Genomic DNA, 18,808 nt, shown 5'->3' with positions numbered 1-18,808 from the left:
TAACAAGAATACAAAGCTGAAAATGAACCGCAGCTAAAATATTATGTTCATTTTTCACATGGACTAGTCCTTCTGCCCACCCCCCTAATATTCTTTAAAGGGTCTCTTCTCCAGTCTTCAGAGTAGCTGGAAGTGGGGAGGCAGATAAAGGTCCTCCTTTCCTTCCACTTTTAATCCTTCAGTTTTAATCTGAAATCTTAGGCACAGTACTGCACCCAGAGCTCAGAAACGGCTCACACTAAAGAAATTCATTGTCACAAAATGCACCTAGAACAATGGGAGTTTCAAACACTGGATATAGCCAAGGGTAAGCTTAAAAAAGGGGACTCAGGTGGTGCTGTGGGTTAAACCACAGAGCCTAGGGCTTGCTGATCAGAAGAATCCCTGCGATGGGATGAGCTCCTGTTGCTCCGTCCCAGCTCCTGCCCACCTAGCAGTTCAAAAGAATGTCAAAGTGCAAGTAGATAAATAGGTACCGCTCCGCCAGGAAGGTAAACAGCGTTTCCATGCGCTGCTCTGATTCACCGGAAGCGGCTTTGTCATGCTGGCCACATGACCCGGAAGCTGTACGCCGGCTCCCTCAGCCAGTAAACACGAGATGAGCATCACAACCCCAGAGTCAGACATGACTGGACCTAATGGTCAGGGGTCCCTTTACCTTTAAGCTTAAAAAAGTCAAAATCCTTTCATTTTGTATTACCTTGATTAAAAATATATACTAAAATAATAATGCAGGCTCATTCAGAACCACCATGCTGTCCAGTTATTTTGTCCTAGCAGAGACCAGACATGTAGCACATATAACAATAAATGTGCATGAGATTGTGCTGTAACAGAAGTTTAAATATATGCTGTACTTTTGAAAAACAGTCTTTTCTGGGGGGTGGGGGAGATTATGCAGGTGGGTAATCTGGCAACAGTAACTGCCCTAATGTTCATGTTTTTAAAACATGTAATTTTTCTCAAGAGGAAGAAGAAGAGGAGTTTGGATTTGATATCCCGCTTTTCACTACCCAAAGGAGTCTCAAAGCGGCTAACATTCTCCTATCCCTTCCTCCCCCACAACAAACACTCTGTGAGGTGAGTGGGGCTGAGAGACTTCAGAGAAGTGTGACTAGCCCAAGGTCACCCAGCAGCTGCATGTAGAGGAGCGGAGACACGAACCCGGTTCACCAGATTACGAATCTACCGCTCTTAACCACTACACCACACTGGTTGTCCTGTGCCTAGAAAGCACAGATCCAACCAATTACTGGTTTCCCCATCAGCTTTCTCTGGAAAAACCTGCTGAATCTGAACAAATGCAATCTGTGGAAAGCCCGATTGCTGTTTGTTCCGATTCATTGGTAAAAATCAGGTTTCTTCAGGGGCAAGCAGCAGAGCAAATGGAAGTGTAGATGAGTCCTAAATCTCAAAGCACCAAGTACGAAGTAAGGATCTGTGTTGGCATCAGCCAGACTTGCATAAAAGTCATACAAATTCTATTAATGCAACTGACAAGACTGGCTTTCTTAACTTTTATTTCAAAAATCCCATACATACGTTGATGTCTTAAACATAAATTGGAGACAAAAGAAATTAAAACTTGAGACAGAACGAGGCAGTTGAACCAGCATTGCAAGAACCGCTTCACTTTGACACTTGAAACCCAGTTAAATAAGTTACAAAAACAACTTTCCAGAAAAGAAAATAGAAAGATTAACATAGTTTGTGTGTGATTTGCTAATGATCTAGAGGCCACTATGGTGGTCAGAGGTCTGTCCGTGAACTGGCTGCTTTTGGTGCATACTGAGGCATCAGTTCATTGATTTTCCGAATGTAATCAGACTTTTCTGCACAGCCTTTGCATGTTTCACCCCAGTCATCTAGAATCTTCTTCAGTTCTTTGACTCTCAGTTTCTTCAGGTCCACAGTGCTCAAGTCAATCTGTTTATCTGATAAAGAGAAGGGCATATTACTGAATGAAGCATTGTTAGTCCACAAGTTTAACTGATCACAATTCAGAAATTTCAGGAGGACTTGTTCCCAGTTCAAGTATCATATGAATGCAGCCTTAGACACAAAACATGGCTATTACATAACTGAAATAGTACAAGTCATAGCACCTCCTAGAGACTACTTTCATTAAGAGCACAAGTTTTCACAGATAATATCTATACTTGGAGAAGATAAGACACTGGAATGTATAGTAGGAGTCAAGAACAGAATGCAGCTAACAGGCTGTACCCAGAGCTCTATTGCAGATGAACTCAGTGATGGAGCTGGAATATAAGAGGTCAAGCAATCACTGAGGTATCTTGCGTTGAAGTTCTTCCTGGAGGAAAGGGAAATAGCCTCCTAGTGGCCCTTGGATCAGTGGCTGATGTCAGAAGCAAGTGTGTGCTGCCCTTCATCTCTGACATCCCTAGGCAACAAGCGAACAGCCCCAACTGGACACAACGGTCACGTGCAGATTATCTTTCAAATATGTACTCCAATGCTCTGGTTTGTGGCAAAGCATACTTTGCCTGGTTGGAATATATTAGCAACTGTGGCTTGCTAAAATGAAATGAAAATGCAAGTCTGTTGGTGGGAGCTGGCATATAAACCATAATTTGTTTGTTATATGCAACTTAGCTCAACCTTTTGTCTGAAATCTGATCAGTCCATGGTCACAGTTCAGCATCCTCACCATAAAACTACTGTCTATGACAAACCCAATAGCTAGATAAATTAGATTATGTTCCTCTATTTCAAGGCGGAAATCTGTGGCCTTCCAGATGTTGTTGGACTCCATCAGTCCCAATATGGCCAATGGTCAAGAATGACAGAAGTTATTGTCCAACATTTGGAGGGCCACAGGTCCTCCATTCCTGCTCTACGACCTCCATGTTCCTCTCAGCAATATTCATAACCAGCCAATAGTTCTCAGCTATATTTGTATCATATTTTCCTAGGAACGGTGTTGGGTCTTCTATTACCATTTTGCTTATCTTTGTATGATTGGGGGCAGGGGAAATGGAGAAAAAGTTTTATCTAACTGATATGCATAAGATACTGTCTTTTACTTGGAAGTAAGTTTCACTTTCTCCAATGGGGCATACTGCCAGGCTAACTCAAGATGACAGCACAAGTCATTTCCTCTCTACCACAACGCAACCAGTAACTTTAGCACTCTTGCTCTTTTTACGAAAGGAAGATATCAAGGACCAAAGTAACGATCACTGGTAATCTGCTTATACTCACCATATTTCAGGTCACAGATCTGACTATCTTTCTTCTTCAGTTTCTCGCAAACCTTGTCAACAGGGATGTGATTACTTAGGGGTTTTGACACCTCATTAGTTATTTTAGTGGCTGCATCACTGGTTGCTCCAATGTAATAGCACTTGAAGGGAATGAATAGAAAATGAGAGGTCAGGCAATGATTTTTAGATAATTTCTTCTTAGTTGAACCTTTTCAGAAGAATTTGTCTCACGCAGGAAAGTGCTGGCTGTTAGCTTAATTAGTGCTCCAAGGAGTTGCTGCTTTTTCTTTACAGGAAATATGCAAGATCAATCACACCATTCAGAGCCTTTCTACCACCTAGATCTGGAATGGGAACATGTGGTCCTAAAAATGTTGCTGGACTACAACTCCCATCATTAGTGACCATTCGCCATAGTGGTTGGTGCCAATGGGAGTTATGGTCCAACAACGTCTGGAGGTCCACAGGCTCCCCAATCTTGGCTTGGAGAGATTTAACTTTGTCTTAGAGGCAGCACAATATCCTAAAGGATCAACATGACTTATTTGATTATAGGTCACCTGCCTTTTCCAGACTATTTTTTTTAATCTAAAAAGGATATATTTGTGAGAGCAGGCATCATAGATACAACTAGATTTCCCGTCCTTACAATTCACACAAGAAGTTTATTTGGCCTCAGAACCCCAAGAGAAACACACAACCATTCTAACCCAGCCCATCTCTGCTTCTGCCATCCCACTTCATTGTCTGCCACTTTAGAATCACTGAGCATGGGACTGACCAAGCCCTCTGAACTATTTCCCCCTACCTTTGCAGGCAAACTTTGACAGGCTCCAATCACCCAACATGATTACGATGCTGCATGATTCGTAGGTGGATGGTCCTGCTCACCTATAAAAATTGGCCCATGGGGCTGGACTGGGAGAGATTTAAGATCTGGCCCGTCAGGGCCAAATGATTCCCCACCCCTGCTCTATGGAGAGGGTGATCATCTGCTCTGTACACAGATGATCTCAGTTTCAATCTTTGGTGTCTCTAGGTAGGGCTGGAAATGCTCCTTGTGTGAAAGCCTGAACTGCCACTACCAGTCAATGTAGGCTTGAAGTGGATCTGCCTAGTGGCTGGGTCCCTTCCTCTCCAAAGGTCAACTTGGACAGCTGGGCCACCCACCAGTCAATTACCTGATGCGAGCAATGGGGTTTGCCGAGTCCCTTTTATGGCTGTCAGCACCGATTGGTTATTAATGAGAAGAGCTCTTTTTTGAAGGAGACTGCATTAGGGAATTTCTGCTGGGAACTTCCTAGTGCAGCCAATCCCCCATGATAGTGGTCAACAATGATCAATCAGGTGTACTTTAAGCTTCCAAATGTTCCTTTGCAGCTACTATCTTTACATGCCCGACAGATAATGCCACATATGATATCATATATGAGGCAAGTGGCCATGGTTTGGGGGGGGGGACCTCAGGGGCCAAATTAGGGCCCCTGCTAGGCCTAATTAGGCTCACAGGGTAGATGTTCCCTACTGCTGTAAACAATACTGAGCTAGATAGATAATCAATCAATTTGACTTTGTGTAAGGCAGCTTCCCATATTCTTCCTCCCCTCATTGCAGCTTGGTGGTAACTGGAGAAAGAGCTCGACCAATTACACACCTTGCTGTACCACAACCACATTTACTTGTCTGTCAATAGAAGGGGGGGTGAACCTTACATTGTCTTGAGTTGTACCTAGTCCCAAGCAGTATCAAGCCCCACTACTTGGTTATAACAAAGACATCAAGCGGACATATTACACTCCATGGCTTGAGGCTACTTGCAGTTAATTGCACAGTCCTGGCTTTGCCTCATGTGTATGCTCGTTTCCAGTGCAACCCACTTTCTACTTTGTTGTGGGTTGATTTAATGAGCTACTGACTCAACATAAAAGTTATGTTCAAAGTGGACCTTGAATGGAAATCAGTTAGGTCCTGACTTGGCATTTGAAATGAGCAAAGAATGTATGAATCCAGTGAAGGGGCCAGATTCAAACTAACCAGTCCTGCTACTAGAAACCCACACAGACTTTTGCTAGTGCAACAGGTCTTCCCCAGCCTTTCCTTCCAATTGGCTGTGTGTTTAACGGGAGAATCCCCAGAACAGCACATTGGGGTCCAATGGAGGAAGAGGGGAGATTGTGCCATCAGGCAAGCAGAAGTGCTTACACTAACAAAGTGTTCACCTTGGTCTGGGTACTGGCATACACACCAAGGTTGACGTTTAAAATTAAAATGGAAAAGACAAAAGAGCTGTTGGTTAAATAAAAATGTTTTCAGAGACAAGGTATAGAATATATTTTTCCCCAGGGCTATTAGCTCTTGGAAAAACCAGGTCCATGTTTGGGAGGCCTCTTGGAAAGAGCATTGCTCTCAGATGCCCAGGTGGTGACTACTATTAGAGAAGGACTTCTGCACAGGCTTGTGTGGCAACTTCACTCTTTAACAAAAAAACAAACAAAAAAAAACAGGTCTAGGCCTTGTTACATATGCCCCACTTACATCTAAATTGGATGACTGCAACAAACTTTTCTAAATTTTTTAAATAAAAATTTCTTATAAGAATCTCAGTGGTGCTTGTTTGAGCACAATACTTTGTCAGCGCAATACAGGTGTCTTATAAGAAGCTGTGCATTTAGTATTGTGGGCCCAACTCTATGGAACAACCTCCTGGCTGAGATCAGATAGGCCTCTTCCCCACTAAACCTTCAGTGCTTAGTGTGAAGCCCTTTTTATTTCATCCAGCATATTAAGCAAGTTTTTTATGCCTAATTTGAACTGACTGTATCTCTTCTGTATCATTATTATAGGCTGCTTAGAGTTTACAGTGTGAACCTGTTTATAAATTGTTGGAATATATATACAAACAGACAGGTACATTCACTATTTCCTCTTTGTCTTAAGTTACGTTTTTTATTCCAATTATGACCAGAACTTGACCAGCTCCAATGGACATTCCCTCCTTCAATTATCACCTGGCATTTTTTTTTAAAAAAACTAAGCCTGTGCAGAGGGACTCTCTTGTTTTAATTAGCTGCACAAACTGCCTTTTCAGCTGAAGAATGAGGTTAAAATGTTTTAAATAAATAACCCGGTTACAAATACTTACCAGACGATTCTCTTTGCCTTTTGCTTCTTTACAGGATTTTAAAAGTTCCTTTTCAATACTGTTTGGTGTGAACTCAACATTCTTCTCCTTTAGGCTCTGGTAGAATCTTCCCAAGAATGAAACACACACTATAAAGTGAAGGAGATATAATGCTGAAATGAATTTCTTCCCCGAAATTCTCCTCTCTTCTTTTTAATTTACACAAAATGAAGTACAGTATAGCAGGTCGAAAACCAACACACTAGTGTAGAAAATGAACTACTGGGCATATTTATGACAGCAGACTACCTTGTAAAGGGGCATGTTTCATACAACATGGCAGTCCAAATCCGTTCTTAGCTGCAACAGGGGTAGCTACCTTTTTCATATTAATATTTGGGCAGTGTTGGGTGTGGCCACAGTTTTGCACCCCAGCCTGTCTCCCCAGCTGATTCATGAAGACCAGCTTTGGGGGGGGGGGGAGTGTCATCACTTCTTCTCTGCTTATCAAATATTTAATCCCATGACTGGGGTAGGAGCAATTTGCATTCTCACTGGGGTGCTAGATCTAGCCACCCCAATGTATTACCTTTTTTTGTTGCTGCTGCCAAAATTAATGGAGAATTTTTTTGGGGTGGTGGGCGGTGCCAGGCACCTGGACTGGGGCACCACCTCTGCCTTGTTTTTGCCTTGGCTGAGCCATATTCTCTCTGTTAAGATCAAGAGACTATAGCTGAGAGGTGCTTGGTTTCTGAAATGCAGAAATTCTAGGGAAAATAATACAACCCAGAAGCCCTGTACACAGAATGGTTGTGTGTTATCAACCATGCATTAGCATCACTCTGCACATGATTAAAAACACTATTATTCCTTGTGTTCCAAGGATGAAACTTTGTATTGAAAACTGGTTCCAGAAACAAACTTTGGCTTCACTCAAGTCATGAAATAAATATACATAAATAAAAGCAGCTCCTCAAGCTGCTGCTCATTCAGTTAAGGGTTGAACAATTAGAAATCCTGGAACAGAGTCTTCTGCATTAGTGTGTAACCAGGAACATAAGTACTGTACTGTGGACGAGACCTTCAGCCTGTGGGTGTAACCATTTACTAAGTCATACAAGGGAGGACCCATACATGCCATTACAATTATAGAAACTACATCACACTGTAGATATAATTCACAGCATATCCTACTTAGTATCAATCAGAAAGTCACTATTACAGAAAGGAATGAGGTAAGAGTTTGTTTAGGCAACTTATAACCCACATCCTAGGACTTCTGTACAGGTCACAATAAAGCATAGCCTGTTTAAAACACATATCCAAAGGGAAGAGGGGAACACATTAATACCAAACATAAAAAGCACTAATGCGGCGGAGTCTGAAAAGCCAGTCTGATTTCCACCAGGTGCCTGCGTGCCAGTAGTCTGTGGCAGTAAAGGAATTTCAGAAGGAAAGACATTCCTGAGCTAGGGTGCCACAGCAGAAAAGGCCCCCACCCACACACCAGTGTCAAGTGTACAGTTCCCAGCAGCAGGAAGTTGAGGGGGGCGGGCATCCCTGGAAGCTCCCAACTCAGGGGCAGGAGCATACAGACCAAAACCTGGCACAATCCTTTTAACTGTCCTTCCTTCGCTAGCAGCAGCAACAACAACGAATCAACCCCACTTCTTCGTTATGGAAGCAGGACCCTGACAAGTACCATGAGCCCCCGCTGCAGTAGTGGTGACCTCAAAGCTACACCCAGACATGTGGGTCCATCCCTACTCCTCATATAAGCAGCTTCTGGGGAAACCCCTTTGCAGCTGCATCTTCTCAATGGGCTTCACAGCGACAGAGCAAGCAGGACACTTGAACCCCCCCCCCTTCATCTCCTTCCCCATGGCAGCCTTGCGATGTGGGGGTCCAGCGTCCCTCCCATTTAAAGGAAAGCTGCACCGGGCCGGGGAAAGAAGCGTGCAAGCAGCGGCTGAGGGCAAGACTCGTATCCAGTTTCCAACCCAAGGGGAGGCCGTGTTCGTGAAGGGGAGGCGCCGTTGCCACCTGGCCACCCGAGCAACGCGCTCCCTCCCTCCCTCAGCTAAGCCCTGGGGGACCCCTTCCGCCCTCCGCGCCCGTTGCTGCCCAGACCATCCACGCGGGGACGGCGACTCACCTTCGCAGTCTCCTTCCCGCAGAGCGTGGCTCTCCCCAGGGAGCAGGATCAAGGCCAGCGCCGCCCAGAGCCCGTTGGCTGCCCGCATCCTACCTCTCACCGCCCGCCTCGGCCGCTCGCTCGGCTCGCACTGAAAAAAAGCCCCTCCACAGCCGGCACCTTGACGACACGCTCGCCGCCCACTCGCAACTCTATTGGCTGCCCTGCGCCTCTTCCTTCTACGCAAGAGGCTGCCATTGGAGCACTCCGTTGCAAGTCTCCACGCTCCTTTTCCTGGTTGGCCAGGCGGGCTTTCGGGACAGTAGAGTTGGCGGCCGCCGATTGGACAAGACGCCTCCGAATGAAACGAGAGAGTCGTCGCGCACTTTTAGCGCGAAGCGTGCTCAGCGGCGGAGCCCTAGCGGTTTACGGCAAAGGTGTAAGGAGGCGGAGATCGCCATATTTGTTTCGGGCAGTATTTCGCGCCGTCACCACTGCCGGTGCTGACCACCGCTGCCGGCCCGCCTTGGGCTGTGCTTCCGACGGCCCTTGAAGCGCTGAGGGGCAAGTGCACGTGTGGAAGAAAGGGCCCACCCCCGAGCCGGAAGCTGGCGATTGTTAGGAGCCGGCTCTTCCTCTTTACGAAGGAGCAGCCTCTTGCTTAGGAGAAGGTGGCGCTGCAGCAATAGGGGCGCAAGTGGGACCGCAGCCCATCTGCGGGAGACCAGTGGCAGCTCCGGGCCTCGCCGGTAAAGGATAAGGCCCGCTTTAAGTGAGCTGCCATTAATCCAAAGGATGCACAAGAGTCATACAAATCGTGAGCTCAGGATTTCAAAATCAGCCTGCCGTAGCGAGGAGAAGAAATTTGTAGTAGCGGCTGTAGCAGCAGCAGCAGCAGCAGCAATAAACACTGGTCTGAAACGGGAGATCTCCCACTTGCGTGGCAGCTGTGCCACGTCTAGAATGTGTATGTGTTGGGCAAGAGGGCACTCCCACTAATCTGTAAGATGCAGGGCCTGCAGACCAGTAATTTTCAGGGGTACCTAGGAATGCATATTTGTTTGGCAAAGGCAATTTACAAGCGTATTTGAGTGACACTCATTTGGAGCGGTAGAGCCAAACGCTAGAAAGGGAAATGTTTTAATATACAAATTATAAGCCTCACATGGTGGAGACATAAAAATCCTTAGTGCAGTGTGGGACCTTTTAAGTAAAGTGTGCAACACACATTTTACATTACATGGGTATTTCTTTGCAACATACCTGCACTCCTTTTAGCTGGATTTAGATTCAGAATTAAAAGGAAAGTCACCAGCTTTATCCGCTCTCCACAGTACAGTATTTATTTGTGCTACACAATACCCATGAAAGTAGAATGCATCACTACGCTGACAGATAATTGCAGCAAAATGAGATTATGGAATAAATAAACAAAAAGTTAGCTTTTGCATTGGTATGTATACACATGAATAATTAGCACTATTTCCCGTATTCTCTGTGTAGGTTTCCTCTTTTCTCACCAGATGTTGAAACCAACTTTTTGCTAACCCTGGAGGAACTGGCACAGCCCAACTTTAACTTAATGTAAAAGTTGAAGCAAAAATAGGAATAGAATGCAGCTTCATCTTGTGTACTTCAGGAGAATTGCCTTGTTTTTCCTTGCCTGGAGTGGTTATTGCTGAGTTGGGTCATGGCATGAGAGTTAAGCCTCTCCTGGCACAGAGTTCTGGTATGTGAGGAAGATGCTGAATATTAAACAGCCTATCAGCTGATCATCTATAGCCGTATCTTGGTTAAGAGTGATGAAAATGCACACCAACCATAATCAGAGTATTTATTTATTTTTAGCACAGAACTTATTTAAAACCAACAATTGGTTCCTTAAACTGTAAAATCAATTACATCTTAGATTAATTACAGAGTATCTAATTTCTGCAACCCATATTTAAACATTTTACTAGATACATTTTGGAAAAAATATATATCCATATGTATATAGACACACTCAAGTCATTCACATGTGCTGACAAAAGTCTCTTCTCTATGTAACAGAATGAAAATGCAGAGATGCTTCTCTGTCTTTCCCCACAAAGAAGGAAAAGCGGAATGAGAAGGGGGTGGGAGAGACACCCTCCTTTATCACTCGCTGCATGTTTCCCCCATAGCCAAAAGTTGCTTGGGACAGCATCCACCAAAAACAGTACTTGGCTTCGGAGGCAGCTTCTGGTTCTTCTGCATCTTTAACCAAGCCTACCTCACCCTTTTATTTCAACCCTATAAAGTCCTCCACATTCTAGCCATTCTTATGCCCAATAGATTTCTGCTTGATATAGTCCATAGAAATGCTGAAGTTAGGATGAGATCAGTTTAATAGAGAACCTGGAGATGTTGCAAGGTACTAGATAGAAACTGAGTGACTAAAGGTTCCTACACCTTTGAAAGACATAAGGAGCACAATTCCACTGAATCTTAACAATTTGTACTATTTATATGGGCTATTCAATAGCAGGCAATTGTCTCACTTCCTTGTTGCTAAATGAGTTGGCTCCAGAGACTGCAGCTATAACTTAAATATCTCAGCCAAATCCTTTTTATGTTAAGAATGGACCACTTACCTTGCATTCGTTTTCTTAACTTAGCTGAGCACTGCCTCACTTTATTTTTTGCTAAAGGACATACTTAAAGCTTACTGCACCTGCCTTTAAGGTTAACCTGTGGTGCTCCAGATGTTGCCGGGACTCCCAACTCCCACACAAGCACAAAAAGAAAAAGTCAAGGCTAAGGACTGATAGGAGTTATAGTCCAACGGTATCTGGATGGCCAGTAGTTTGTCTAGTGGATAAAGAGCTTACCTTCATTCTGTGGAATGGTGCTCTGATAGTAACTTTCAAACTTAAGGCTTGCCTCCATGTCTAATCGCCCATCAGTGAATTCAGGTTGAAATATCACATAGATCAAGGTAGATACTATAGAGCTTTGTGTTTACATGGTTCAAACTGCATCGCTTTGAAGATGTAGTCAGGCAAACAAGGTGTGTATAACTTGTAATGCCCAGAGAATATGCATCTTCATACAGTGCAGGTTAATGGGAAACGCACTTAATGGTGCGCATCCTGTCTTAGTTGGTCTTGGTGCCTATATGCACAGATGATAGATACTTAGATTTATCCTTTTTGCACACAGGAAGCAATCAGAGGTCTATACTGTGGCTGATCTGTGCATGTAACCCTCTCTCCCTGCTACCCCCCTACACAGAGAAACTGACTGATGGATCAATTATTTCCATTAACTGTAATAAGTTATCTTTATTGTAAGTATTCTAAATAGTATTTGGGCCTTGTTAGACAACAACCATCACCCCAGATTTCGTTATGAAAGAAACACATATATGGGGTGGCCAAAGTACTATTTCTTTAATGGGAAAAGTGCGTCCTGCACTGGAGTGGAAGAACACACAGCCTCCAAGAACTCCTTGGGAAGAACAGCAACTGAACAGAATGAAAAATGGTTGTGAAATGACATGGCAATACTTTGTGTGGTGGGGAGATGACGGGAGGTGGATCCCTGCTCATGTTTGGCCCTTTTATTATATTTTATCTTTTTATTAATTCATATTTTAACAGAATTACAATTATATATGATCAAATAAACTATACATTCAACAGCATTAAAATAGACAATATTCACATCAGTAGTAATATATTAATACAACAATATACTCAGAATCAGTATGTTGACATAAAAAAGGAAGAAAATTAAGCAAGTATTTTAAGTTGCTGTTAAAGGGCTTAAAGAGTGCATACATGTTTGAATGGGAGAATGCTCAGCCTCAAGACGAGATTGGGGAACAAAATTAAAGGTTACAAAATGGCGTACAAAGGAGCTGCAATAGGTACTTATACTTGCATAACCACATTCTACATAGCACTCACTATTATATCAGGTGGAGGTAGGGGGAAGAGACAATATCATCTCAGCAACAAAATAATCATTGTTCTGAGTGCTGGGAAATGTGCTGAGGAAAGATGTTTGATGGTGTGTGCATCTATCTGTATCTGGAAAGGACCTCACAATCCCCCTGAATAGGTTTTGGTGGAGGTGGTCTGCTTCTGAATACCAGTCGCTGGGAATTACAAGTGGAGAGAGCACTGCTGCACTCAGGTCCAACTTGTGGGCTTCCCATGGGCATGTGGTTGGCCACTGTGAGGACAGGATGCTGGACTTGATGGGTCTTTGCCCTGACCCACCAGGGTCTTAGGTTTGTAGGTAGAGTGTGTTCAACTTCCCTAAGACCACCCCATTAGCAGATGTGCAGCAGGGTCTCTTACATTCAACATTGCACCCTCACTATACTCATCAGCTGGCTAAAGCTTAACAAAAACACCTGAGCCCAGAAAGAAATCCAAAGTTGTCTCACATATTACGCCATCATATTTGCTAAGTGACGGGTTGAGCTGCTGTTTCTGTTCCATTTCTATCTTTCAGCCATTCAATCCGACTCAAATGGTATTAGGCATGCCTGCTTTCCATGTGTTGCACATGGTTTTCTGCTTCTGAATTTATCTGCAATAATTCTCGTTATGTATTTAATAATTCACCATGAGTGTGATGGGGTATTCCCTATTCTGGTCCTTACACTGTTTTTTCCGTGGGTAGGAAAATTGCGGCTAACACTCTAAATCCAGCTCCAGAAGCTGCTTCCTGGTGTGGTTACTGCTCCGATGTAGGGCATGTTTCTGTTTTGATACAAGAGGAGCCTAAGGCAAAACCAATGCAGCTTGTGATTGGGAACAAACGGGGGGCATGGCCAAGCTATTTCAATGAACTTGGACACACAGTGGTAATTGGCTGTCACAGAGTGCTAGAACATTAGAGAAAGCCAGTCAGAAACACTGAGAACCCATGAGTATTCTGCAGGGCCTTCAGTTCACTAGGTGTGGCTTTATTCTACCTCTTTGGGTCCCATAAAGCAAGATGGAAACCTGTTCTAGCGAGAAGCAAGTATCCCCTTTTCTTCTAGCAACAAGGTTTCATCATCTAGGGATTACTGGTTACAATGCTTTTTTTTAAGGTGAAAATGGTACCCACAAATCTTGGGGAAAGTATTTTTAGTAAGGGGTAATACTGCTAGGTAAAACACAGTTAGTTAATAACAGATGGTCATATCAATTTCCCTACGAAGTAGATTGCAGCATTCTTCCCATTTTCCTGATTTTTCAATAGTTTCCCACCCCTAAACTTCTTGGTGTGTAATTTCAATTGACAGCTCCTGAACAGGAAATGTAGGAGATCAACAGCATGAGAGTGTACTGAGCACCAGCTTTTATATGTAAGATACATTGTGGCATCTGAATAAATATCTCATGGGTACCTTGGAGCATCTGCTCAATGCTTTTTAATATCAAGTATTAATTTTTAATTCCACATCACAGCAGTTGAGTGAATGGGGAAGGAAAGGGGAAAAAATCCAAAACAAAACAGCAGATATTTACACCTAAAATTCACATCACTTATTTGTTGGTTCCAGAAACATGCTATCACAATATATACAATGAAATATCTTTAGGACTCTGGTACAAATATTTTGTTTTCCTTTTAAGGTATGCTTTTCCTTACAGTTATGATAGGTTTTCCAAACATGAATACACAAAAAGAGAACTGGTTAGGGGGGGGGGGTTGTGGTCGCCGTTGTTTTAAACAACAACAGATTGCCATAGGTTAAAAATACATTTGCAGGGCAGAGTACCAGTCAGACATCACAATCTATACATTTTTTGCTCAATTTCCTGTACAAATACACAGCATTCATGGGTTATTTACATGAAACATGATGGGGAAACAAATTAAGCAACATGATATCACCTCCCTAAATTTCCTGCTCACTCGTTCTTCCTCAGGAAAGATATGATTTAGTCCCCTTTTACAGAGTAAAGGGGGAAAAAATGAGTGTGGGGATGTTTGTGAGGGAAAAAATCCCTATACCTTTGCTATGGCAACAAAATCCAATTATATTTCCTACTACAAACAGGAATTACTTCTTCCTATCTTTAAACCTTCCTTCTACTTCAGGCAAAGGACAAGAACACCATATTTTGGAGCAGTTTATACCTATTCCAAGGTACCATGATTGTATGTGCTACTTTGTTGTCCAAAGATATAATATACTATGTTTCCATTTTGCTGTCTGTGTCCAACTAAATTATTACATTTTTTTAATAGGTTGGCTTTCAAAGCCATGTCAGCACACATCCCCACTCTCAATGGGGCTTGTGCTGGTGGCCTGAATATCTAGTAAGTAATTTTAGTAATGCAGCATAGGATACCCAATTCAGCAACTAGAAATCCATCCTGATTTATCGGATGCTAAGTTCTCGCCAATTGCAATACAGTGGAAACTCATTTTAAAATTGCATCCATGTACACACATAGAGAATTTCCTTTTAGAAAGCCACCAAAGCACACCAAACATTGCGTAGAAATTGGAATGTTTTAGTTGTTACATCTACATTTGCTTCCCTCAATGGAATCTGAAGGTTGAGTGTTATGAAAGTAGCTGATATTTGCTTACATCTGCCAACTCATTACCTTACTTGTAAAAAAAACAAAAACAAAAAACACCCAACCTGCTTTCAGGTATCAACAGCAAACACCCTAGCTATACTGTGGGTTGCAATTCTCTAAGTAACCTACTATAAGGAGAAAGTCCTTAGGCTTGTACTTCTAGTCTCTCAAGCTCCAAAAAAGATGTTACGTCTTTAAAAAAAAACTTCCTGGAGCTCTAAGTGGGTAACATTTATGTTTGACATTCTAATCTTAACTGGAAGTACAGGACCTGCATTTAAATTGTGCCTGGCAGGAGATATTTCTTTCTGGTAGCACTGCAAAGCCACTTTGACCTAAGAGAGGGAAATGATGGTTGTGGATCAAAGGAAAGAGGGAATACAAATGTATTTTCTATCTAGTGCAAACTCAAAAATAAAACTAGGCAAGTTTTTAATGCCATGGTGTTTTGTTAAAATATAAGGGCAGAACTACTGTGTGTTTACATTGGACAGAGCTTGGGGGGAAATATATTAACAGCTTACCTCAGAAAAAAGCAATTTCAGTCATACAAGGTACATACGGTTCTCTTAATTTCTTTAGAAATTTTTTTTTTTGTTTCTTTATAATATATATAGTAACTGATTGAAGAGTGAAACCAGAACTTTGAGCTTCTATATGTTTCTGTCATTGGCTGTTTTGGAAACTGACTCAATCCTTTACATTTTCTGTGCTGCTTTCTCATTTAGTATAAAACATTTCATAATGTGCTTCTGGGTATCACTACAAAAATTGTAAAAATAAACAGATTAATTTTTATTTTTTTTAGCCATCAGTGGGGAGGGCTGGATCTTGAATAAAACTGGATCTTGAATAAATATAACTTTGCCATTATTAAGGTGTTGGGTTGACACGGATTTAAAAAATGCTGACTAAAACCCTAACAACATTCAAGTATTGTTATCTTGCATTATTCATTTGAATCTGTGAATCCTTGCCATATTGCTTAATATGTGTTAATATTCCTTTTCATCTCATATTTTCCAGCACCTTTCCCAAACTTAGCTACATTTCTAACTCATATAGCTTAGGGTAGCTTGTCCCACAGTTCCTTTGGTTAAAATGTTCAACTATGGCATGTTAATTGGCTGCACTGGTTCTTGAATATAAATATAAGCAATGCCCCTTTTCTTAGGTTCACTAACAGTCAATCATGATTTTACATACCATAGCGCACCCTTAGTTGTCTCCTTTGTAAACATTTCAGAAACTTTTTATTAAAAAGGATCAAAATATCCCCCCCTCCACCTGCTTCTACAATTTTTACATAGTGGACATTTTCTGAAGACCACTGTATTTCTATGACACTGGAACAAGGATGATACAACAACAGATAATAGTTTGGACTATGCAAGATCGTCAGCCTTAAAGCAACTGTCAGGTGTGTGCTCAAACTTTCCTTTTATTCTAGCTTAGTTTCTTAGTTGCTCTGGCATAAGATACTACTCCTTTACTCCTGGATTGGAATTAAAATGCTAGTGCCAACAACCAGAGGCACAGGGAGGCCAAGACTGGGCTATATGTCCCATGGTTAGGCGTTCCCCTCGTAACGTTGCATCAATAAATACAGATGAATAACAATGGAAAAAGCAGGAAATCAAAAAGTCTATGCCAAGCCAAGAAGAGTTTGTGTGAAATGATGCCTTAAAATAGAAATGGCAGCCAGTCAGCACTGGTTAGATTGCTTCAGCACACCTGAGGCAATGCAAGGAGACCATTGCAAAATAAGTTTATATGCCTCAAGCCTGGAAGATCTCGTTTCTTCAGTGCCTTTAAAACTCTGCACCTTCTGGCTTCGCGGAATCCCTGAATTCAAAATTAGCATTCACTTACTACAGCAAATAAACACATTCCTAGTGCAACTGCTTCAAAACTTGTGCGCATCTCAAAACTGGAAGGAAAGCTTGTAAAAATTCCATGCCACATCCCCCCACCCTCCAAATCCTAATGCTTTTCAGTTTCTGCAAGTGTCTATAGCTAATATCACTTCCTGCTGTCTGATAAACTGTAGAAGGAATGAAGCACCCACTGCAAAAAAATTAAAAATTAGACAAAACCCCCAAACACTAAAAATCTTAAAAGTATAAAATTAAATAAAAAGGAAAGCAGCAACTGCACATGCTGGCCCAAACACTGGCTCCAGTCATTAACTCTCAGCAGCAGAGAATAAACCAGTTCACTTTTCTTTTCTCTGAAGCCTCCTATTGTACATCTCTCTTCTGGTTTCACAGACCTGGAATGATCATGCAAACTGTCTTCTCTCATACTTCTGCCTACTGCTCGCTGATGCCATGCTCCCACGCTACCCTGGCTTGCTCCTCTTTCACACCGCTAGTTGGCTGGGAAATTTTGCGATGTAGCGCCCGGTGTTTTTCATCCTCTTCCAAGATCACTCCCTCCTCATTTTCCATGTTTGGAAGGCGGGAGTGATATGGTTTAGGGGGCAGAGCTGGAGGGTCCACAGCGTCCTGAGGAATGACTCCCGATGGAGCAGAGTGGCTTCGGCACGGCTGGGATTTGAGTGTTTCCAGAACATCAGGCTCTGAGAGACTATACCTGACGGGGAGGTAGGGTGTCTCTAAGTCTTCATCAGTATTCCATGCCTGGCTAGGGACAGAATCCATAGTGTCTGTTCGAGGAGGGGGCTCGGACGAATGCCCAAAGTTACTTTCACTTAACGAGGAGACGCCACTGCTTGCACTCCCTGAAAGGGTAGAGTTGCTTCCATCCAGGCCAGACTGGGGGCTTGTGGGTGATGCAGGAATTGGGTGAAGTGGTGACTATTTAAAAAATGACACAGAACATACATACTTATGTCAAAACGTACAAAGAAATATTTCTGCACATCCGTGGTTAATTCATCCCACACCGACCACAGAACATTAATTACTGTTTTATAGATTTTGTGTTCAAATATAAACAAATATGTATTCCCTGCCTTCTCTAGCTTTCCAAACGGAAACACCCGCAGTGTAATAATACCTTGAGGTGTGGGGGAATTAAATTGAACCAAAACAATCACAATTGTGTTGTGGCTAACTCTTGCCTTCTTGATATTTACAACAATAAAGTGATCAGATAGGAAGGAGGGCAAGATTTATCTGCCTTTAATTATATAAAGTGTAGGGTATTTAAGCTGGTGCAGCTATTTCACCATGAAAAGCTGTACCCATCAAAATTTCCTCTTCTACACAATTGCTATCAATACATAGAAGTCCTGCTCTTTGCACCAGTCACTGTATCCAATATAGCCTATAGTTATGTATTTTTATATTGTAAATTGCCCTGCGATCCTCAGATGAAGGCTGGCATATAAAGTAAATAAAACACTCCCCTACATAGTATTGTCTGCTACCCTGGTATACTCAGCTATTCCAAAATCAAAGTACTTACTAAGAATAAACATATACTTCCAAAGTTAATTTTAATTTGCAGCAACAATGCAATTTAGAACAGATTTTCAAGGCAGTTAGCTTTACTTCAACCCCCATCCATATTGTGCAGCTGAGCTCTCTATCATTACAATTTCACATAGTAAGAACAGGATGAATATTTTGAGTATTGGTGCATGTACATAGCAACAGATTTTACAGGTACCACATGCCGCTCTATGTCCACTTATAACTTTTAGTACTGGGGTTTGCAAGAGGCTACTTTTCTTCTCTCTCTCTTCTGCCCTTCTAAAACCTGTGTTGTGGTATAGTACTAAAGGGCTCAGGATTGAGG

At 42.4% G+C, this 18,808-nt stretch overlaps 2 protein-coding genes across 2 annotated transcripts in view; both read right to left on the bottom strand.

The window, feature by feature from the left end:
• Nucleotides 1–1,503: 1,503 nt before the first annotated feature.
• MANF (mesencephalic astrocyte derived neurotrophic factor) lies at nucleotides 1,504–8,644 on the bottom strand. The gene is made up of 4 exons (XM_033140626.1): nucleotides 8,504–8,644; nucleotides 6,370–6,497; nucleotides 3,226–3,367; nucleotides 1,504–1,934 (listed from the first exon to the last, which is right to left on the bottom strand). The coding sequence occupies exons 1-4, from the start codon at nucleotides 8,589–8,591 to the stop codon at nucleotides 1,750–1,752; spliced, it is 543 nt and encodes a 180-aa protein (XP_032996517.1). The 5' UTR covers nucleotides 8,592–8,644; the 3' UTR covers nucleotides 1,504–1,749.
• A 5,206-nt stretch (nucleotides 8,645–13,850) lies between these two features.
• The window catches only part of DOCK3 (dedicator of cytokinesis 3), a 145,629-nt gene continuing 140,671 nt past the window's right edge, over nucleotides 13,851–18,808 (bottom strand). The window contains exon 55 of the mRNA XM_033140625.1: nucleotides 13,851–17,862. Within this exon, the coding sequence (XP_032996516.1) occupies nucleotides 17,356–17,862 (507 nt within the window). The 3' untranslated portion in view covers nucleotides 13,851–17,355. The remainder of the gene's footprint in view (nucleotides 17,863–18,808) is intronic.

Source organism: Lacerta agilis, chromosome 2, assembly GCF_009819535.1.
Source record: "Lacerta agilis isolate rLacAgi1 chromosome 2, rLacAgi1.pri, whole genome shotgun sequence".
NCBI lineage: Eukaryota > Metazoa > Chordata > Lepidosauria > Squamata > Lacertidae > Lacerta > Lacerta agilis.
Note: the sequence above shows the minus strand (reverse complement) of the source record. Positions and strands in the feature narration are given on the sequence as shown.